Source organism: Hemiscyllium ocellatum, chromosome 9 (assembly GCF_020745735.1).
Source record: "Hemiscyllium ocellatum isolate sHemOce1 chromosome 9, sHemOce1.pat.X.cur, whole genome shotgun sequence".
NCBI classification, from domain to species: Eukaryota; Metazoa; Chordata; class Chondrichthyes; order Orectolobiformes; family Hemiscylliidae; genus Hemiscyllium; species Hemiscyllium ocellatum.
Genome location: NC_083409.1, coordinates 103,120,679 through 103,145,044, shown reverse-complemented (window position 1 = coordinate 103,145,044; position 24,366 = coordinate 103,120,679). Strand labels below are relative to the sequence as shown.

The window sequence follows — 24,366 nt, the reverse complement described above, 5'->3', positions numbered from 1 at the left end:
GGATAAACTTACAAAGGTTTATAAAATCATGAGGGATATAGATAGGGTGAATAGCCTCTCCAGTACAATCACATCCTTCCGGTTGTGTGGCAACAAGAACTACACACGCCCCCAGGATAAAGGAGTCCAAAACTAGAGGGCACAGGTTGAAGGTGAGAGGGGAACAATTTAAAAGGGACCTAAGGGGCAGCTTTTTCCACATAGAGGAAGCTGTGTGAGCTGCCAGAGGAAGTAGTGGAGACTGGTACAATTACAATATTTAAAAGGTGTCTGGATGGATATATGAACAGGAGGGGTTTAGAGCGATATAGGGCAAATGCTGGCAAATGGGACGAGAATAATTGAGGATATCTGGTTGGCATTGATGAGTTGGACCAAAGAGTCTTATTCAGTGCTGTACAGCTCTATGACTGTATGACTGTGTAAGTGTAATTCACAGCAGGCTCTGTCATGAACAAGGAGATCACTGCTTATTGCAAGCAAACATATTCTTTAACAAATGGCAATAAAAGTACATGAGTTTGCAGCTAAAAGTATATTTTTTAAATCGCAAAGCTCCACACACTCATCTATCAATAAGACAAACAAAGACAGACAGCTTAACGGAAACATTATAGGTGACAAATTACAGAGGGAAAACAAAAATTTAACGATCAATCCCTAAACTACAAGGGTAGATATTTTCTAAACAACCTGTACTGAGATATTGTTACACATCCTTTGGAGCAGGTGGGACTTGAACTTGGGTCTCCTGGTTCAGAGGTAGGGACACTGCATCACAAGAGTGCCAGACCAAACAAGTAGGATGAGTTGGTTCTCACACTTCCTTTGATTCTCAGTAATGATGACATGACATTGTGGCCGAGCAGTGGTCGATGTTTGATTGGGAACTGATCAAGTGGACCTCGGTCTTTTTTGTTTTGGAATTCCTTCTCGAGAGTCTGTGGGATGTCTTTTAGTCACTTGTTATTTACAGGCTTCTGGATGTGTCTCAATGCACTTTCTTGCAGGATTATGAACCTTCATCTTAAGCCGGTGCAAAAGTCTATTACCATAGTTTTGTCATACAGCGTAGAAACAAGCCCTTCGGCCCACCTTGTCTGTGCTGACCAATAAATGCCACACTACACTAATCCCATTTACCTGAACTTGATCCATAGCCTACTGTGCCCTAGCATTTTAAGTGCTTATTTAGATGCCTCATGAATGTTGCGAGAGCATCTTCCTTCACCAACCCCTCAAACAGACCATTCTATATTTCTACCACTGTCTGGCTGAAAGCATTTTACATTTGATTACTTCTCAGCCACTTACTCCTCATCTTAAACTTATACCCTCTGATCTTAGACACATCTGCCCTGGGGACAAGGTTCTACTTGTGTCTTTCATAATTTTGTATACATTAGTCAGCCTCCAACCCTGCCTCCTCTGTCTAAGGAAAGCAAACCCAGCCTATCCAGTCCCCATCGTAACTAAGAAGTTTCAACCCCGGCAACGTCCTGGTGAATCTCCCCCGCAGCCTCTCCAGTACAATCACATCCTTCCCGTTGTGTGGCAACAAGAACTGCACGCACTATTCCGTATGGAGCTTACATCTTCTATGCTGTAGCAATGTTATATTCAGAGATTCTTGGTGCTGCTGTGTCTCCTAAAGTATCCAGCTCACTACACGCAAAAGAAACTAAATCTTGTTTAATTGAGGTGTGTATCATAGAACCCCAGTTGATCTTTGGGTTGTAAGAACTCTCTCGGTATTTTACCAACACAGTAGCATGCAACTTCCATTTCCTAGTTTATAGCTCAAAGGAATAGAAGGAATTTGGTTTTGTTCAATGTGTTTTAATATGTTGCCTCACTCAATGCAGAAGAAAATAATTTCTTAAACTTTTTCCAGGGACCGAAATTGCTTTAGCAGCTTTTTGTAGAAGCTGATTGGTTTTCATTGCAATTGTAAGTGTGAACGCATTTTCCAAGCTTGTTCTGGAAGTCATTGCTTTTTATATTATTCCTTACAAATTATTACTCATGAATTATTACTTCATATTTCCTGATCAATAAATGGAAAAGGTGTGGAGGAAAACATGTATTACTTATCTGCAAGGCAAAAGTGAGGACTGCAGATGCTGGAAACCAGAGTTTAGATCAGAGTGGTGCTGGAAAAGCACAGCAGGTCAGGCAGCCTCAGAGGAGCAGGGAAATCGACGTTTCGGGCAAAAGCCCTTCATCAGGAACATTCCTGATGAAGGGCTTTTGCCCGAAACATCGATTTCCCTGCTCCTCAGATGCTGCCTGACCTGCTGTGATTTTCCAGCACCACTCTGATCTAAACCCTTAATTATCTGCAGCATATCCAGGTGCTTTGAGTCAAACATTGTTCAAGAGAAGGTTCAGAGATGATCAACTGCCTATTATGTACTTTGCAAGTTAATCTGGATCTCCAAATCAACTTGTGCCCTCCAGTAACCGGAATATTCCACTTAGGGAAGTCAAAGAATTTTTCCCTTTGTATTTACAGTCAAACAAAAGTCAATGTTGGAGGAGGTCCAAGCCTCTGAGAGTTACTGCATACATCAAAGGAAGTTTCTGATTGATTCCTATGATTGCCACAAACTATAAGATCCCGTCCACAGCTCTGATATCACTCACCTACAGATATGTAGTCTATTAAGCTGTTGAAGAACTGCTGAAGGTGATTTCCTTATTATATAGGATCAGATATGAGTAAAAGATGCACAGTTGATCAAAAGTGCAGATAAATATAAAGTGCAGTAAGTTTGTAGGTCAGGGACTAACGGGTACTCTGGTTGGATTTCAAAAATGAAATCTGTGAAGATATTTCTCTCCATCGTGAGCTTGGTTTGTATCTGTGCTGTAAGATGTTCTGATGTGAAACTGGTGAATAATGGTTACGAAAATGTTGTCATTGCTATTAACCCTGGAATACCAGAGGATCCAATGCTTATTACAAAAATTCAGGTAGGACCAGTAGCTGAATCCCTATTGCAATCGTTGACTGTGTTTAGTAGTTTTATTTATCATTGATACTGTAGGTTAAGCAATTGAAAGCAAATTCTTTAACAAACTGGCAGTCAATGAGCGTTCTTTTGTGGCCATCCATGGGTTTGTGTGTTACAGTAACATACAACATTCAGCCGTCTCAATCCTATCATCACACCCAGTTACTCTCTGTCTGGGTCTGTGGTTTAGTTTGATCTACCCACCTTGTAACCAGTAATCTCCTCACTAAACAATAATCTATCAGTCTCTGCTTCACAGTTTCAATTGACCCTCGCCATCAATAGCTTTTTGAAGGGGGAAGAGTTCCTCTCTGTAAAGAGGTGTTTCATGCTTCAAACATGAATATCTTAGCTCCAATTTTCTGGAAGGTTCTGACCTCTGGTTCTGGATTCTCCCACCAGAGAAAGTGATCTCTCTGGATTTGCCCGAATAAAACCATTAATCATGTGTGACTTGGGAAGATCATAGTCTCCTGATGGTTTACCAAGTAGGACAGGTGGACCTTCAGTGCAGCCCCTTTGGATTACACACTCCTCCCCAAGGGGAGAGAGAGCTTTTTAAACTCACACAGTGTAGTCACATTTTGGCAAAATGTTTCTTAACTGTGCACAGGATTGTTACTAGAACAACACTGCAAGGTCAATTCCCATATTGGCTCAGGTTACCATGAAGGTCTAACTTTCTCAATCTCTCCCCTCACCTGAGGCCTAGTGACCCTCAGGTTAACTCACCAGTCATCATCTCTCTCTATTGCGGGAGGAGCACTATGAGGTAAGGTGACTTTTCCTTTTACTTTAACTCCTGGCATGTAATCATCTAAACCCCCAATCAGCCAGAAGAGCACTGTTGTGTTGCCACCGCTTAGATCCTTTTAAATCTTTCCCCTCTCACCTTAAACCTGTGCCTTCTAGCTTTGGTCTCCATCACCTCAGGGAAATGACCCTGTCTATTTACCCTATCTATTCCCCTCATAATTTTATAAACTTCTATAAACCCCTCAGTCTCCGATGCTCAGGGAAATCAGCCCCAGCCTAATCAGCTTCTCCCTAAAGCTCAAACTCTCAAACTCTGGCAACATTCTTCTAAATCTTTTCTGAGCCCTTTCAAGTTTCACAACATCCTTCCTATAGCAGGGAGACCAGAACTGCATGCAGTATTCCAAAAGTAGTCTAACCAATGTCCTGTGCAACTGAAACATGACCTTCTAACTCCTGTACTCAATGCACTGACCAAGAAAGGTAAACGTACCAAATGTCTTCTTACATTATTAAAAACCACATAACACCAGGTTATAGTCCCACAGGTTTATTTGGAAGCACTAACTTTTGGAGTGCTGCTCCTTCATCAGGAGATTATGGAGTATAAGATCATAAGACATAGAACGTATAGCAAAAGATTTCAGTGTGATGCAACTAGAATGATATATTGAACAAACCTGGATTGTTTGTTCAGTCTTTCATCTTTTGGAATGGATTGCAGGTTTCGATTCATTAATATGTATACCCCAGAACTTCTTTTAAGTCACCTTCTCGAGATAGCTTAAGATTTTATAACAAGTGGTGACATCACAGCTCAGACAATGCATTAAAGGTGTGAGGTCAGAGTCTGTCTATATCCTAATTGAGTTAGACAGGTTCTTTTTCCAAAGTGGAAGTTACAAAATATGACATGTATTGACTGTCCATTTTTTGAGCAAAATAGAATATATCTGCAAATATACTTCTGCAAATACAAATTCACCCCATAGTCTTGTATGTGTGCGTGCATGCATGCATGTGCATGTGTGTGTGTGTGAGTGCAAATCAGAGAACTTCTGTTGTGAAAGCTTGGTAAAGTGTGTGTTTGGGTGTGATGGAGGAAAGGCTTGTGAGAGAATGTGTGTGTGGATGTTTGTGGTGTGTGTGTATATGAGAGAGGATCTGTGTTCGTGTGTGTGTGTGTGTGTGTGTGTGAGAGAGAGTGTATAGTGAAGTGGGGTCACCTGTAGTGTAACATGAACCCAAGGCCCCAGGGTGAGGCCATCGTCATGGTTAATGAACTTGGCTCTCAGTTTCTGCACGGCCACTTTGCGTTCTTGCATTATGAGCAATCCAGGTTTATTTACTATATCATTTCAATTCCATCACACTGAAATGTTTTGCTATACATTCTGTGCCTTATGATCTTATATTGCACAAACACCTGATGAAAGACAAACGCTCCAAAAGCTCGTGCTTCCAAACAAACCTGTTGGTCAATAACCTGGTGAAGGGTGATTTTTAACTTTGTCCACCCCAGTCCAACACCAACTCCTCCACATCATTTTTACATTGTGATTTACCACAATTTCCACACCGGGAATAAGGGTCAGTTGGGTAATCTTTACTGATGATACTGGGTAGCAATGAGCTGGTCCCCCTTTACAATGGTGAAAGAAGACTGTTTTGTTCCCCTTCTAATTTGACCCAGAGCTGACGAATCAGATCTGAACTGTGAGTGTGAGTGCAGAACAAAAACAATTTTCATTTATATGTGATATGGAGATGCCGGTGCTGGACTGGGGCAGACAAAATCAGAAGTCACACAACACCAGGTTATAGTCCAACAGGTTTAGTTAAAATCACAAGCTTTTGAAGTACTGCTCCTTCATCAGGTGAAGAGAATTCAACCAATGAAGGAGCAGCGTCTGAAAGCTTGTACCTCCAAATAAACGAATTGGACTCTCACCTGGAGTTGTGTGATTTTTAACTTTCTCCACCCCAGTCCAACACTAGCACCTCCACATCTTAAATACGCCTGTTGGACTATAACTTGAGATTATCTCTTAATATTCCATTATGTGGCCAAATTTTGCTTTACAATTCTTTGTTGAGTGTAAAGAGGCATTTTGCCATGTCAGATTGTACAGAAAAGTTGCAGTATAAGTTTATTAATGCCGACCATTCTTTCCCTACCCAAAGTCAATGTTAAAGTCTCTGAAATATATTGATCATATTTTATATGTTGAAGAAGTTGTTGCCAATTTTGCATGAGAGTACAATGATTAAAAACTTTTGCAACTCCCATGTTTCTTGTAGGAAATGGTGAGGTCAGCTTCAAACTTCTTGTACAAAGCCACCAAACATCGAGCTTATTTCCGAGATGTGAAAATCCTATTGCCCATCACCTGGAGTTCACAGCCCCACTATCAGAGACCAAGCACCCAGTCTTATGAAAAGGTAAAAGCTGAAATAATGGTATTGTTACATTCATTTATTCCTATTTCATGGGGCAGTCTATCAGCCATGCTAACCTACTCTTAAATATATTTTAATACTTGACTTTGTGAAAAATTGGCAATTGCATCTCTAATGATCTATCCTTAATGTTATTTAACCAAATGATCCAAGACAGTGTTTAGAAAATACTTTCTGCTTTACCTTTGATATTGCTGACTGGCCCAATGCACATTGGTTTATAGAACATAGAACATAGAGCATTACAGCTCACTACAGGCCCTTTGGCCCTCGATGGTGCGCCGACCTGTGAAACTAATCTGATGCCCATCTAAACTATACCATTCTAATATGATTCACAGGTATGTCCAATGTTTAGAAGGACAATTTAATAAAAATGTATTTTGTTTCCTTAGAATTTCAAGCAAACATAGGCCGCCCAGCTTTCTCTTCCTTATAATCATTTTTTCGCTTTGCTGTCTTTGTATCCATGCTTTTGCAGTTTATATTTAACAGTAGTTTGTGATGATCTTATTCCCTGATGTTATTTCCTCTATTTATCTTTTTCTAGGCTAATGTGATCATTGCTAACCCATATGCTCAGTATGGAGATGACCCATACACTCTGCAGTATGGCCAATGTGGTGACAAGGGCCGGTACATTCACTTTACCCAAAACTTCATGTTAGATGACGCCCTGATCCAAGTTTATGGTGACAGAGGTAACAACTTTACAGAATATTCCTTCCATCTGTGCAGTTGACTATAATCCCTTCCTCTTTCACTGGAAACACACTCACATTTGTCCTTAGCTTGGCGAAATTGATCAAAGTCTTACTTTGTCGAGTCATATTTAGAGTCATAGAGATGTGCAGATATTCTAAATTAATCTAGTCCCATTTGCCAGCATTTGGCTCATATCCCTCTAAACCCTTCCTATTCATACATACACATGTCTAGATGCAATTTCAATGTTAGAATTGTACCAGCCTCTACCACTTCCTCTGGCAGCTCATTCCATACGCACATCACACTCTGTGTGGAAAAGTTGCCCCTTATGTTACATTTAAGCCTTTTCCCTCTCACCTTAAACGTATGCCCTGTAGTTTTGGACACCCCCTATCTAGGGGAAAAGACCTTGACTATTTACCCAACCTGCCCCTCATGATTGGAGGTGCCAGTGTTGGACTGGAGTGTACAAAGTTAAAAATCACACACCACATTATAGCTAAACAGGTTTATTTGGAAGCACTTGCTTCCGGAGTGCTGCTCTTGATCAGTGCTCCAAAAGGTAATGCTTCCAAATAAACCTGTTGCACTGTAACCTGGTGTTGGGTGATTTTTAACTTTGTAAATGTGTCTAGTGATTTTATGAACCTCTCTGAGTCCATCCCTCAGCCTCAAATGCTCCAGGGAAAACAGTCCCAGCCTCTCCCGATAGCTCAAACCCTCCAACACTGGCAACATTCTTGTAAATCTTTGCTGAACCTTTTTAAGTTTCACAACACATTTCATAGAGCAGGGAGGCAAGAATTGAACACAGTATTCCAAACGTACCATTGAGCTTTGAGTGAAATACGTGTTGTCACGAATGTTTCTATTTTTACAGGTGGTGTATTAGTCCATGAATGGGCTCACCTTCGGTGGGGAGTGTTTGATGAATACAATGACCTGGTACCCTTTTATGCTGATGGCGATACATATGAGGCAACCAGGTTGGCTATTCTTCAATTCTGATGGCAGAACTGTTTTGCAGTTGAAAAGTCCCACTGTTGAGCAGTCTATAGTGGAGAACATTCTTACAAAAGATAACATTAACACATTAGTAGGCAGTGTTTTTGAATCCCTTATAGGGCACATAGAGTCTATTTAGCCTGTCAACCTGGCATCGACCCTTTGAAGAGCACCCCCACATCTCATCCCCTTAACCTTTGCATTCTCCATGGCTAATCCACCTAACTGACACATCCCTGAACACGATTTAGCATCACCAATCCACCTAACCTGCACATCTTTGGACTGAGGGAGAAAACCATACCACTCAGAGTAAGTCCACGGAGACATGGGGCGAACGTGCAGACTCCACACAGACAGTGGCCGAAGGCTGGAATCGAATCTGGGTCCCTGGGGTGCTGTAAGGAAACAGTGTGAATCACTCAGCCACCTCCAAATGTTAAGACCATAAGACCATCAGACATAGGAGTGGATGTAAGGCCATTCGGCCCATCGAGTCCACTCTGCCATTCAATCATGGCTGATGGGCATTTCAACTCCACTTACCAGCCTTCTCCCCGTAGCCCTTAATTCCTTGTGACATCAAGAATTTATCAATCTCTGCCTTGAAGACATTTAGCGTCCCGGCCTCCACTACACTCTGCGGCAATGAATTCCACAGGCCCACCACTCTCTGGCGGAAGAAATGTCTCCGCATTTCTGTTCTGAATTGACCCCCTCTAATTCTAAGGCTGTGTCCACGGGTCCTAGTCTCCTCGCCTAACGGAAGCAATTTCCTAGCATCCATCCTTTCCAAGCCATGTATTATCTTGTAAGTCTCTATAAAATCTCCCCTGAATCTTCTAAACTCCAATGGATACAATCCCAGGATCCTCAGCCGTTCCTCGTATGTTAGACCTACCATTCCAGGGATCATCCGTGTGAATCTCCGCTGGACACGTTCCAGTGCCAGTATGTCCTTCCTGAGGTGTGGGGACCAAAACTGGACACAGTACTCCAAATGGGGCCTAACCAGAGCTTTATAAAGTCTGTTCTTCCCCTTTGATTCATGTGGGCAAGGGCAAAAAGGTTGGGGAAATATATTTTGCATTTTCTCTTTAGGGTTTAAGTGGTGAGTTCTGAACACCCCTAAAGATGTGCATGTGGCTTCTTTTTTTGCTTTTGCCCCTCAATATTAGCTAAACTGACCTAATTTTGATTCAAAATGATAATCGAAAGAATTACAGATGCTGTAAATCAGAAACAAAAACAGAAGTTTCTGAAAAAGCTCTGCAGGTCTGGCATCTTCTGTGAAGAGAAATCAAAGTTAACCTTTTGTGTCTGGTGACCCTTCCTCAGAACTGATGGGAGTTAGGAAAATGTCAGTTTATATGCAGAAAATAGGGCGGAGGGAGAGGGTAAGGAATAAACAATAGGAGGGGATAGAGCCCAAAGAGAGGGAAGAGCAATTGGACAGACAAAGGAGTGGATAACAATCTGGCTGGGAGGGTGAATAGCTGTTAATGGGGACAGTTTGTGACTATGGAGCTGCTTACACTCTGTCTCCTTCCACGTCTCCTCCTAATAGTCCCAGAGACGGAGAAGAAAGGATTATGAGGATGATTCAGGAGAAGAGTGAAAGTAATAGGGTGGTTGTTATGGGGGACTTTAACTTTCCAGATATTGATTGGGAAAGCTATAGCTCGAGTTCGTTAGATGGGTCGGTGTTTGTCCAGTGTGTGCAGGAGGGTACCTGACACAATATGTAGACAGGCCAACAAGAGGTGAGGCTATACTGGATTTGGTTCTGGGTAACGAACCAGGCCAGGTGTTAGAATTGGAGGTAGGTGAGCACTTTGGGGACAGTGACCACAATTCAGTGACTTTTACTCTAGTGATGGAGAGGGATAAGTGTGCACTACAGGGCAAGAGTTATAGCTGGGAGCAGGGAAATTATGATGCAGTGAGGCATGACTTAGGATGCATGGCTTGGAAAAGTAGGCTTCAAGGGAAGGTGCAATCGATATGTGGAGCTTGTTCAAGGAGCAACTATTGAGTGTCCTTGATAAGTATGCACCTGTCAGGCAGGGAGGAAATGGTCGTATGAGGGAGCCGTGGTGTAATAAGGAATTGGAATCCCTTGTTAAAGGGAAGAGGGCGGCCAATGTAAAGATGAGGCGTATAGGTTCAATTGGGGCGATTGAGAGTTATAAGGTAGCCAGGAAGGATCTAAAGAGAGAGCTAAGAGCAGCAAGGAGGGGACATGAAAAGTCCTTGGTTGGTAGGATTAGGGAAAACCCAAAGGCTGAATAGGTATGTCAGGAATAAAAGAATGACTAGGGTAGGAAAATGTCCAGTCAAGGATAATAGTGGGAAGTTGCGTGTGGAGGCTGAAGAAATTGGGGAGACACTGAATGAATACTTTTTGTCAGTATTCACTCAGGAACAGGATATTGTTGCCGATGTGAATATTGAGTCACAATTAATTAGAATGGGTGGCTTTGAGGTATGTAGGGAAGGGGTGTTGGAAATTCTGGAAAGGGTGAATATAGATAAGTCCCCTGGGCCTGATGGCATTTATCCTAGGATTCTCTGGGAAGCAAGGGAGGAGATTGCAGAGCTATTGGCCCTGATTTTTATGTCCTCGTTTCTACAGGAATAGTGCCAGTAGACTGGAGGATAGCAAATGTGGCTCCCTTGTTCAAGAAGGGGATTAGGGATAACCCTAGTAACTATAGGCCGGTGAGTCTCACTTCTGTTGTGGGCAAAGTCTTAGTGAGAATTGTAAGGGATAGGATTTATGAACATCTGGATAGGAATAAAGTGATCAAGGATAGTCAGCCTGGTTTTGTGAAGGGCAGGTCCTGCCTCACAAACCTTGTTGAATTCTTTGAGAAGGTGACTAAGGAGGTGGACGAGGGTAAAGCCATAGATGTGGTGTATATGGATTTTAGTAAGGCGTTTGATAAGGTTCCCCATGGTAGACTACTGCAAAAAATACGGAGGTATGGCATTGAGGGTGAGTTGGAGGTTTGGATTAGGAATTGGCTGGCTGGAAGAAGACAGAGGGTAGTACTTGATGGTAAAGGTTCATCTTGGAGTGCAGTTACCAGCGTTGTTCCACAAGTATCTGTTTTGGGACCATTGCTGTTTGTCATTTTTATAAATGACCTGGAGGAGGGTCTAGAAGGTTTGGTGAGCAAGTTTGCGGATGATACAAAAGTCGGTGGAGTTGTTGACAGTGAGGAAGGATGTGGCAGGTTACAGCGGGATATAGATAAGCTGCAGAACTGGGCAGAAAGGTGGCAAATGGAGTTCAATGTAGGTAAGTGTGAAGTGATTCACTTTGGTAAAAGTAACAAGAAGATGGAGTACTGGGCTAATGGTCGGATACTTGGTAGTGTGGATGAGCAGAGGGATCTTGGTGTCCATGTACACAGATCTCTGAAAGTTGCCACCCAGGTAAATAGTGGTGTGAAGAAGGCATATGGTGTACTGGCTTTTATTGGCACAGGAACTGAGTTCCGGAGTCCTGAGGTCATGTTGCAGTTGTATAAGACTCTGGTGCGGCCGCATCTGGAGTATTGTGTGCAGTTTTGGTTGCCATACTATAGGAAGGATGTGGAGGCACTGGAACGGGTGCAAAGGAGGTTTACCAGGATGTTGCCTGGTATGGTACGGAAGATCATATGAGGAAAGGCTGAGGCACTTGGGGCTGTTCTCATTGGAGAAAAGAAGGTTTAGTGGTGACTTGATAGAGGTGTACAAGATGATTAGGGGTTTAGATAGGGTTGACCATGAGAACCTTTTCCCACGTATGGAGTCAGATATTACGAGGGGGTATAGCTTTAAATTAAGGGGTGGTAGGTATAGGACTGATGTTAGGGGTAGATTCTTTACTTAGCAAGTCGTGAGTTCATGGAATGCCCTGCCAGTAACAATGGTGGACTCTCCCTCTTTATGGGCATTTAAACGGGCATTGGATAGGCATATGGAGGAAAGTGGGCTAGTGTAGGTTAGGTGGGCTTGGATCGGCGCAACATCGAGGGCTGAAGGGCCTGTACTGCGCTGTATTTTTCTATGTTCTATGATTTTCATCCTCACAAGGTGACATTGACAAATCACCACTCTCACTGCAACATTCAGACTGATTTTCTGAACTTTTAACTTCTTTATATTTCCAGTTTATTTCTCTGACCTATAATGCTGGGCTATTTATATCTTTACTTTCCTATTTGTTTTGTTTCCAATGTATTTGATCTTAAGTATCTGTACTTAGGTACTGTTATGCCTGAAATGGCGCTGTAACGCAGCAATGGTAAATTTTTCACTGTAATCATTTGTGTACATGACAATAAAACTAATTCAATCCAACTCAGTTTCTTCTTCGTCACCCTGTCTGTCTGTGATGCAGCTTTCAAAGAACAATGTATCTGAACACTTAGCTCTCTGCTCAACAATGTGACCCAGGACCCTCCCGTTAATTGAATAAGTTTTGTCATTTTTTTTAACGAAAATGCAATCCTTCCCATTTATCCAAAATAAACTCCACCTGCCACTCCTCAGCCCATTAACCCCTTTGAAATAGAATCATAGAATCATAGAGATGTACAGCATGGAAACAGATCCTTCCATCCAACTTATCCATGCTGACCAGATATCCTAAACTAATCTAGTCCCACTTGCCAACACTTGTCCCATATCCCTCTAAACCCTTCCTATTCATATACGCATCCAGATGCCTTTTAAATGTTGTGATTGTACCAACCTCCACCACTTTCTCTGGCATCTCATTCCATACATGCATCACCTCCTGTGAAAATGTTGTCCCTTAGGTCCCTTTCATATCTTTCCCCTCTCACCCTAAGTCTATGTCCTGTAGTTCTGGTTTCCCCCACTCTGGGGAAAAGACCTCTTTTATTTAAACTTCCATGCCCCTCATAATTTTATAAACCTCTGTAAAGTCACCCTGTCAGCCTCTGGTGCTCCAGGGTAAAGAGCCCCAGCCTATTCAGCCCCTCCCTAAAGCTCAAACCTTCCTACCCTGGCAACATTTTTGTAAATCTTTTCTGAACTCTTTGAAGTTTCACAGCATCCTTCCAATCTCAGAATTACATGCAATGTTCCAACAGTTGCCTAACCAATGTCCCATACAGCTGCAACATGACCTCCCAAATGTAATCTTTGATAACCATCTTCACTGTCCTCCATATAATCAATTTTGCTGTCATCCATTAACCATGCCTCCTAAATTCTCAGACAAATTGATTATAAAAATGAGAAAAAACAGTGGACCCAGCACCGATCCTGGAGGAACACTGCGTATCACAGGCCTCCAATCTGAACAGCAATCCTCCACCACCACCCTCTCTCTCCTCCCATTGAGCCAATTTTGTATCCAATTGGCAGGGTCTCCCTGAATCCCACGTGATCAAATTTTACTAACCAGTCTACGATACAGAACCTTTTCAAAGGTTTACTGAAAACTCTGAGACAATGTTCAACACTTTGCCCTCATCTATCTTTTTGGTCACATCCTGAAAAATCTCAATCAAGTTTGTGAGACACAATTCCCCAGACACAAAGCCACACTGACTGTCCCTAATCAGTCCTTGGCTCTCCGAATGCATGTAAATCAGATCTCTTTGAAACCATTCCAGCAACTTTCACTCAGCACTCTTATAGTGCCCAGGCTTCTCCTTACAATCTTTCTTAAATAAAGGCACAACATTAGCCACCCTCCAGTCCTCCGGCACCTCACCCATAGCTGTAGATGATTGGTGCCCCTCAAGATTTTCCCCTAGCTTCCCACAATGTCTTGGGACACCGTTGATCGGGTCTTAGAGATTTATCCTTCTTGATGTTTATTTTAAGAATTCTAGCAGCTCTTCCTCTGTAATATGGACTGTTTGAAAGATATCGATATTTATTTCCACAAATTTCCTTGCCTCCATGTCTTTTTCCACAATAGTTACTGACGTGAAATATGCATTTAAGTGTGTCTCCTATTTCCTGTGGTTCCACATGTAGATGATCTTGTTGACTTTAATAATCTTATTGTGTCTCTAGTTGCTGTTTTACTCTTCATGTATTTGTAGAATCTCTTTGAATTATCCTTCATATTATCTGCCAAGGCTATCTCATACCTTGTTTTTGCTCTCCTGACTTACCTCTTAAGAATGCCCCATACACCTCTTAAGCCCTTCAAGAGATTCACTTCATCCCAGTTGTCTATACCTAACATCTGCTTCCTTCTTATTCTTGACCAAAGCTTTATTCATCCATTGTTCTCTGCTCCTACCAGCCTTACCCTTCACCCAAGGGTACATACTGACTCTCAACTCTCATAAAAAAGAACAATGAACAAAGAAAATTTACAGCCCAGGAACAGGCCCTTCAGCCCTTCAAGCCTGAGTCGATCCAAATGTACTGTCACAACCTGTCGATCAATTCCCAAGCATATGTATCCCTCTACTTCCCAACTACTCATGCATCTGTCCAGATGCATCTTAAATAAATCTACCATGCCTGCCATTACCACCTCTACTGGCAATGTGTTCCAAATGCCCACCACCTTCTGTATGAAGTACTTGCCATGTGTATCCCCCTTAAACTTTCCACCTCTCACCTTGAAAGCATGACCTCTCGTTATTGAATCCTTCACCCTAAGAAAAAGCTTGTCTCTATCCACCCTGTCTACACACTTCATGATTTTGTAAACCTCAATCAGGTCTCCCCTCAATCTCCTTTTTTCTAGAAAATAAACCTAGCCTACTCAACCTCTCTTCATAACTAGTACCTTCCATACCAGGTAACATCCTTGTAAACCTTCTCTGCACCCTCTCCAAAGCGTCCACATCCTTTTGGTAATGTGGCACCCAGAACTGTACACAGTATTCCAAATGCGGCCAGACCAATGTCCTGTACAATGTTAACATGACTTGCCAGCTCCTATATGCAATACCCCATCCAATGAAGGCAAGCATACCGTATGCCTTCTTGACCACTCTATCCACTTGTGGAGCAACGATGGGCCTGTACTCCCAGATCTCTCTGCCCATCAAGTTTCCCCAAGGCTCTTCCATTCATTGTGTAATTCGCTCGAGAATTAGACTTGCCTAAATGCATCACCTCACATTTGTCTGAATTGAAAGCCATCTGCCACTTTTCCACTCAACTCTCCAGTCTATCTATATCGTCCTGTATTCTCTGACAGTCCCTTATGCTTTCTGCTCCTCCACCAGTCTTTGTGTCATCTGCAAACTTGCTGATCATACCAACAGTGCTCTCTTCTAGATCATTTATCTAGATCTCATAGTCTGACTTTAGAAAGCCTCCCACTTGCCAGTTATCCCTTTACCCATGAACAGTGTATTCCAATCAACTTTTGAAGTTTCCTATCTCATTCTGTCAAAATTGGCCTGGTTTCAATTAAGTACTTTGAATTTTATTCAGGGACTATTCTTTTCCATAATATTTTTAAAGTAACAGACTTATGATCACTGGTCCCAAAGTGCTCTCCCTCTAACACGTCACTCACTTGCCCTGCCTTATTTCCCAAAAGAAGGTCAAGTTTTGCTCCTTCTCTAATAGGCACATCTGCATATTGATGAAGGAAACATCCTTGAACACATTCACCAAACTCGTCTCCATCCAAGCCCTTAACACTATGGCAGTCCTGTCTATGTTTGAAAAGTTAAAAAAAACCCTGCTGTCCCAACCCTACAATTCTTGCACACAGCTGAGATCTCTCCAACATTTGCTCTTAAGTTTCCCGAAGACTTTTGGGGTGCCTTTAGCACAATCCCATCAAGGTGATTATCCCCTTTTTTATCTCTAAGTTCTACGTGTATAGCTTCTTTGGGCAATCCTCTCTAAGTACTACCATGATGTTTTCCCTCATGAAAAATGTCAGTCCTCTTCTTCTCTGCCTCCACTTCTATCCTTCCCATAGCATCTGAACCCCAGAACATTGAGGTGCCAGTCCTGTCCATCCCTGAATCATGTTTCTCAAAATGCAGTGATGTCCCAGTCCCATGTTCCCATGCATGCACTGAGTTCATACACCTTTCTGTCAGATCCTTTGCATTGAAAGAAATGCAGTTTAATTCTTCAGAGTTACTCATTCTCTGATTTGTTCTTGCTTGCCTTGTCTAATTAACTTGTTCTCTTTAATTTCTGAACCATCCTCATCTCATTATTATTTAGGATCTCCATAATTGCCCCAATACTAGTTTTAATTCTGACAAATAACGCAAGCAAATCTCTCTCCCTTCCCCAACACCCCCCCCCCCCTCCATGACATTGGTCCCCTTCCAGTTCAGGTGAAATCTGTCCCTTTTGAACAGGTCTCTTCTGGCTCAGAAGTGATCTCAATGATCCAAAACTCTGCATCCCTGCCCAATACACCACCTCCATATCCACTGATTTATCTGCCCTATCTTCTTATCCTACTATCACTAGCTTGTGGCACTGGGAGTAATCCAGAATTACTACCTTTAAAGTTCTTATTTTTAGTCTCTTACTTAACTTCCTATATTCACTCTGCAAATGTATCTCTCACTATGTTGTTCTTACCAATGTGCACTGCAACCTCTGGCCTTTCTCTCTCTCCCTTTTCTCCCAGTATGCTGCAGCCACTTTGAGATGTCCGTGACCTTGGCACCAGGAAATCAATGTCAATACTGGCTCACAGTTGCAGAGTTGCCTGTCTGTGTCCCTGACTGGAGAGTCCCCTCTGACAATTACTCGTTTGAACCTGGAAGCACCTGGAAGTTCTTAACGTAAATTGTCAGTAATCTCACAAACCACATGATACTGCTCATGTATGAGTATCAGAGGAACATGGAAGTTTAGATTTGTTTATTTAATGAGTAAAGTCACCACTGTCTCATTAGAGTGAAAGACACCCCTGGTGGGTGAGTTTAATCTGAAGGTCACCACTGCTCAGGCCAGAGGTGAGGTTCAGAAGGCAGGACATATCTTGGTGACCTCAGCTACCATGGGTATAGAACCCAGGCAACTGAGCTAACCAAGCCCTACCCTGCCTCCACCTTGGTGAATAACTCGTGGGGCAAAGGAATGCCAACTACTTGGATTCCATTCCCTCACCAGCTGCAGTTCTAAGAAATAATTCTCCATCTCAACCTCTCCCCACGCCCCACATTGAGGTGTGGTGACTCTCAGGATAAATCAACACTAATCATCTCTCTCTCTCTCTCTATTGAGAGAGACAATGTATAAATTAGTATTGTTATGGCAACTTTTGTAAAAATCAGAATGATTAACTACACACCGTGCTTTATTTCCATTTTAGATGTTCAAAGGAAATTAAAGGATTAAAAGTCTCTTGTACTGGGGGTACCTGTGGTGCCTGTGATCCCAGCACAGGGCTCCCAGACGCTGACTGTAACTTCTTTCCAGACCAGAACCAAGTGACATCATCTTCAATAATGTACACAACAGGATTACCAGGGGTAAGTGGGATTATTAAGAGGCATTTCCCTTGCAAATTATTAATACCTACTTCTGCAAATGTTTCATGTACAAAGTCTGCTGTTTGCAGAGGTAACGTTCATTGCAAATGCTGACTTTACAGAGGATAATGAGAGTTAACTGGATAGTTTCCAAATATCCAAAAATACTGTATATACACTATCTAGTAGACAACAACATACAATAAAACGATTGTATAATTAATGTTTTACAGAAGATATAACGTAATAAAATGAGGGACATAAATTTCTCAAATGGGCCCCTTGTTGTAAGGCCTCCTGCATTGTAAATGTTACAATAGTGTGTATGTGTATTGTGGGAGCTGATACACATTCAGTGCAACTTTCCAGACTTGGCAATCCTGTTTCCGATCATCATCCTGTCAGCCTGCAGACCCAGTTTCAGTTTTGAGATTTTTTTTAAATCTACTTCACTTTTCTTCCATTTTTTTGCACCTGAAAACTGCAGGTAAATGAAATATGACCCACACTGGGTGAAATGGTGAACAAAATTGTGTACAGTAATCTGACCTGCACTGAGTGCAGTTGGTGTTCAGAATACTTTATGAGAGTCAGTGAATTTGCAAAAGTGAATATATGTCCAATATTCACGCCTCAAGTACAGCATGAAACAGACTTTGAACTTGTTTCATTTCATCCCACAGTTTGGGCTGCCCATTTCTCACATTGCCATTTCTGGTAGGTTTGACATTAAACATAGAAAAATAGACTATGATTTAAATAGAAATTTACCTCTTTTTAACTGCATAAAACACATTTTTTGGTGGATAGAACAGCGAGGTTCTGCTCAGGTTGTATGATACACTGGGTAGACTGCAGCTGGAGTCTCCATAGAATAGAATCCCTACGGTGTGGAAGCAGGCATTTGGCCCATTGAGTCCACACCGATTCTCCAAAGAGCATCCTACCCAGACCCAACCCTATCTCCTTAACCCCACATTTCCTTATGGCTAATCCACCTAATCTGGACATTCCTGGACACTATTGGCAATTTAGCATAGACAATCCACCCTAACCTGCACACCTCTGGACTGTGGAGGACACTGGAGCACCCAGAGAAACCCAAGTGGACAAGTGGAGAATGAGCAAACTCTAATCAAAGAGTTGCCCAAGGGTGGAATCAAACCTAGGTCCCAGTCACTGTGAGGTCACAGTGTTAACCACAGTGCTGACTGAAATTATGAGATACTTATAGAGTGGTTAGGAAACAGCTATTTATGTTAGCAGATGAAAGAAAAAACAGGGAACATCGATTTAAAGTAAATCCTAGAAGGAATAAGAGAGTTGTGGATAATTCTTTTCACAGTTAGGGGAGTGTGATCTTTCACGGACAGCCTGAAAAGTGGTAAAGTCAAAATGCTCACAGGATTTCAAAGAATATGTGGGTTTGCATTTGAGGGTCATAACCTGGAGGACCACAGGCTAAGAGGTGAAAGGTAGGATTAGATGGGATTGCTCTTTCTTTTAGCCAGCATGGACATGATCAACTGAATGGTCTCATTCTGTGCCACAACAAATGCCTTCATTTCTCAAAGATTCACTGTGTAGAGTTGTGATTATGAATAAAAAGTACATTGTATGTGTTCAAGGTCATAGTGTCCTCACAAATTGTTGTGACTTTTATTTATTTGATTTCTCAATGCAGCATCAATCATTACCTCATCAGGAAGCAAGGCTTTAAAAGGACTGGAGATTACAGAGTCAGGGTGAGGCAAGCCAAGCTCATAACTACCTCATACGGAAGGGAGCAAATACTGTCAACTGAGCTAAACTGATAGGCAGAAATTGAAAGTGGGATTTTCCAATAAAGACAAACTTTTCATTTTGACCCAGAAAGCATCGATTTCTCTCAGATGGCTGTTGTTTTTAAAACTCTGACACTTGTTGCACCTGACCTTGTGTTCCCTTTGCAGGTGGTTGACTTCTGTGACAATAAGACACACAACCGTGAAGCTCCGAACATGCAAAACAAAATGTGCAGTGAGAGGAGCACTTGGGATGTGATCAGCAAATCGGACGATTTCAAGAACAACCATCCAACTAATATCACTTCACTCGAGCCAAAGTTTACTTTCCTGCATGCCAAAGACCGAGTGTTATGTTTAGTTCTTGATACTTCGGGAAGCATGAGTGTGGTATGACAATATGATGTTCGTTCACGCTGACCTTATTGAAAGGACCATTCACTTGGAGTCCTGTGCTGGCCATTGTTCATCACATAGGAGACAAGAAGTCTTTACTTTCATGCAAGACCTGTATTTTATATTGCTCTTGTAGTGATAGTATTCTTTAGGTGGGGTGCCTGGATTCAAGTCCCACCTGTACCAGAGGTGTGTAATGACATCTCTAATGGGTCACTTCAGAAGGTCATCATGGGCTTTCTCATTTCCTGTACCAACTATAACAAACTACAATTCTGAAATATAAAAAAAAACAAAAATGTTGAAATACTCAGCAGGTTTGGCAGAATCTTAGCAAAGAACTGAGCTAATCTTTCAGGTTAAGATGACCAAGAAAGATTTCTGAAATCTGACCCCATATACTCAAGCCATCATTTGAACTTGTCTCAGGCCCTATTTCTTTGCAATGGAGGTGTGACAAATGGTGAAAGGGCTGTTCCACCAGGATTACTGCTAGGACCATGATAGTTTATCACTTAAACCCATCAATGATCCAGCCTCAGGAATCAAAAACACAATTTCAAAATGTACAGATTAGATTACTTACAGTGTGGAAACAGGCCCTTCGGCCCAACAAGTCCACACCGGCCCGCGGAAGTGCAACCCACCCATACCCCTACATTTACCCCTTACCTAACACTACGGGCAATTTAGCATGGCCAATTCACCTGACCCGCACATCTTTGGACTGTGGGAGGAAACCGGAGCACCCGGAGGAAACCCACGCAGACACGGGGAGAACGTGCAAACTCCACACAGTCAGTTGCCTGAGTCGGGAATTGAACCCGGGTCTCAGGCGCTGTGAGGCAGCAGTGCTAACCACTGTGCCACGTTGCCGCCCACAGATAATATGTTACTTGGGGTATGTGGCTAATACAGAGGAGGACTGAGATGAAATATAGGATTACATTGATTAATGTACAGAATGAACATGCAGTTGGCAAATGGAATATGTCTTTAGATTAGATTAGATTACTTACAGTGTGGAAACAGGCCCTTCGGCCCAACAAGTCCACACCGACCCGCCGAAGCGTAACCCACCCATACCCCTACATTTACCCCCTACCTAACGCTACGGGCAATTTAGCATGGCCAATTCACCTGGCCCACACATCTTTGGACTGTGGGAGGAAACCGGAGCACCCGGAGGAAACCCACGCAGACACGGGGAGAACGTGCAAACTCCACACAGTCAGTCGCCTGAGGCAGGAATTGAACTCGGGTCTCTGGCGCTGTGAGGCAGCAGTGCTAACCACTGTGCCACCGTAGATCTTCTTGATCTAAAACAGAAATTGCTGGTAAATCTCAGCAGGCCTGGTAATGTCTATAAAGAGAAGTCGGTTAACCTTTTGGGTTCAGTTTTGGAAACATCGTCTCTGATTTCTCTCGACAGATGCTGCTAGACCTGCTGAGTTTTTTTGAAATTGTAAGGTCAAGTCTAAGTCAGTAGTATAGATCAACATGCAGTATTCTTAGCAGATAAGATACACACTATATATACCTTTCCCCAGAGCAAGAGGAACCATTCGCAAATACTGTCCCCTTTTCGGTCGCTCAGGAGAAAGTGAGGACTGCAGATGCTGGAGGTCAAAGTCGAGATTTTGATTCTTCCGCTCCTCGGATGCTGCCTGACCTGCTGTGCTTTTCCAGCACTACAGTCACTTTTCTGTCACCCAGTCAGTGTTGTATCCATGCTAATGTTTTGTTGTGGTTCTGTTTGCCGAGCTGGGAGTTTTTGTTGCAAACGTTTCGTCCCCTTTCTACGTGACATCTTCAGTGCTTGGGAGCCTCCTGTGAAGCGCTTCTGTGCTGATTCCTCCGGCATTTATACTGGTTTGAATCTGCCGCTTCCGGTTGTCAGTTGCTGTCCGCTGCAGTGGTCGGTATATAGGGTCTAGTTCGATGTGTCTGTTGATAGAATTTGTGGATGAGTGCCATGCCTCTAGGAATTCCCTGGCTGTTCTCTGTTTGGCCTGCCCTATTATAGTGGTGTTGTCCCAATCAAATTCGTGTTGTTTGTCATCTGAGTGTATGGCTACTAGGGATAGCTGGTCGTGTCGTTTCGTGGCCAGTTGGTGTTCATGGATGCGGGTTGTTAGTTGTCTTCCTGTTTGTCCTATGTAGTGTTTTGTGCAGTCCTTGCATGGGATTTTGTACACTACATTGGTTTTGCTCCTGCTGGGTATCGGGTTCTTTGTCCTCATGAGTTGTTGTCTGAGAGTGGCTGTTGGTTTGTGTGCTGTTATGAGTCCTAGTGGTCACAGCAGTCTGGCTGTCAGTTCAGAAATGCTCCTGATGTTTTGTGTGGCCAGTCCTTTGGGTTGTGGCATGTCCTCATTTCGTTGTCTTTCCCTAAGGCATCTGTTGATGAAATTGCGCGGGTATCCGTTTTTATTGAATACCTTGTATAGGTGTTCTTCTTCCTCTTTTTGTAGTTCAGGTGTGCTGCAGTGTGTTGTGGCCCTTTTTAATAATGTCCTGATGCAACTTCGTTTGTGTGTGTTGGGGTGGTTGCTTTCACAGGACTGGCCACACTCCCATAGATCAGGAGCATTTCTGAACAAAACGTTTGCAACAAAAACTCCCAGCTCGGCGAACAGAACCACAACAACGAGCACCCGAGCTACAAATCTTCTCACAAACTTTGAATGCTAATGTTTACTAAATTAGCTACAGCTTTGAATGCAAACCTAATTGTGAGACACATTGTTAAACATCTTTTGATTTTTACCATTACAAGCATATTTTCCTGATCAGACCTCTGTTGCTTTAACAAAACCTCTGCTAGTTTTGTTGAGTGCAATTTGCCTTGAACAAGTCCCAATATAAATTAATGCCACAGCAGAATACGACAGACAATCCTGTAAACATTCACCAGGCCAGGCAGTGCTGGAAGACAAACAGAGTTTAAGATCTCAACCTGAATGTTAATGCTCTTTTCACAAAAGATGTTTGATTGATGTTTGAATTTACAACATTTTAGTATTATTTAAGGTAATTTGACTGACCAAAGGGCCTGTACTGCACTATAATGTTCTAAATTTAAGTATTTTTGATTTCATTTAATAAATCTTGCCACCATTCCATTATTAATCTGTATATGTCCAAGTCACCATTGCTGGCATCCTGGTCTATCATTTCTAAAAGCTTTCCCAGCACTAAGATTAAACTGACGAACCTGCAGTTGCTTAATACAATTTTTTATCCCGAAATCCTGCAGCATTCACTCTATATTAAACTGGCATGTCAGCCAAGATAGTGTACTCAAGTCTGTTTGAGATTTGTTAAATGAAATTTGAAATATTTATTCTACTTCTACTCTTTTTACAAGCATATAAGATATGAAATGAAAACAGAAAACAGGACAAACTCAGCAGATCTGGCAGTATCTGTAGAGAGAAAAGCAGTGTTAACATTTTGAATTTAGAGGCATAGAGTCATAGAGATGTCCAGTATGGAAACAGACCCTTCCGTCCATGCTGACCAGATATCCCAACCAATCTAGTCCCACTTGCCAGCACCCGGCCCATATCCTTCCAAACTCTTCCTATTCATTTACCCATGCAAATGCCTCTTAAATTTGACAATTGTACCAGCCTCCACCACATCCTCTGGCAGCTCATTCCATAAACGTACCACCCTCTGTGTGAAAAGTTGTTCCTTTGGTCTCTTTTATATCTTTCCTGTCTCACCCTAAACCTATGCCCTCTAGTTCTGGACTCCCCAACCCCAGGGAAAAGACTTTGTCTATTTATCCTATCCATGCACCTCATAATTTTGTAAACCTCTATGAGGTCACCCGTCAGCCTCCGACGGTCCAGGGAAAACAGCCCCAGCCTGTTCAGCCTCTCCCTGTAGCACAGATCCTCCAACCCTGGCAACATCCTTGTAAATCTTTTCTGAACATTTGAATGACCCCTCTCAGAAAGATTAACCCTGTTTCTTTCCCCACAGATGGTAACAGGCCGGCTGAGCTTCTTTTGCATTTTCTGGGTCTATTTCAAAACCCCCAGCATCCACAGTATTTTGGTTTTATTTACTTTTACAAAATATGAGAATGACAAATGGTTTGGGAGACTGAGTTTTGAATTTGAGTTGTGTTCTTTGTGTTTGCAGGAAAATCGAATTCAAAGGCTTCAACAAGCGGCTGGGATATTTTTACTCCAGATCATTGAAGATCAATCACATGTTGGCATAGTTGGTTTTGACAGTTCTGCCACTGTGATTCACGAATTGACAGTAATTGAGAGTGAGGACTCACGAAAAAAGCTGAAAAATCTTCTACCCAAAATAGCTAGTGGTGGAACAAACATTTGTGCAGGGGTTCGAGCTGGTTTTCAGGTAAGTCAGAGACATTTGATAACTCATTACAGTCCACATCATTATTATATTTTTCCCACATTGACAATGAATAATGGCTTTACAGGTACTTGGTGGTGATGATGGTGCTACTAATGGTGATGAAGTTGTTTTGCTGACTGATGGGGAGGACGGTGGGATAAGCAGTTGTTTCTTGGAGGTGAAACAAAGTGGTGCAGTTATCCACACGATAGCATTAGGACCGAATGCAGCCGCAGCGCTGGAACAGTTGTCATCAATGACAGGCATGTGACATTTACATTGTTTTGTTGATCAAGAATTAAACTTCAGTAGCAAATAAAGTTATAGAGTCATAGATATAAACAGCATGGTCCAGCTCATCCATGCCGATTAGATATCCCAACCCAATCTAGTCCCACCTGCCAG

At 42.4% G+C, this 24,366-nt stretch overlaps 1 protein-coding gene across 1 annotated transcript in view; it reads left to right on the top strand.

The window, feature by feature from the left end:
• The first annotated feature begins 2,817 nt into the window (after positions 1–2,817).
• Positions 2,818–24,366, top strand: part of LOC132818554 (calcium-activated chloride channel regulator 1-like) — a 37,197-nt gene continuing 15,648 nt past the window's right edge. Inside the window, exons 1-8 of the mRNA XM_060829612.1 lie at positions 2,818–2,976; positions 6,075–6,215; positions 6,784–6,934; positions 7,822–7,927; positions 17,242–17,401; positions 19,354–19,575; positions 23,737–23,961; positions 24,047–24,224. Coding sequence (XP_060685595.1) covers positions 2,818–2,976; positions 6,075–6,215; positions 6,784–6,934; positions 7,822–7,927; positions 17,242–17,401; positions 19,354–19,575; positions 23,737–23,961; positions 24,047–24,224 — 1,342 coding nt within the window. The remainder of the gene's footprint in view (positions 2,977–6,074; positions 6,216–6,783; positions 6,935–7,821; positions 7,928–17,241; positions 17,402–19,353; positions 19,576–23,736; positions 23,962–24,046; positions 24,225–24,366) is intronic.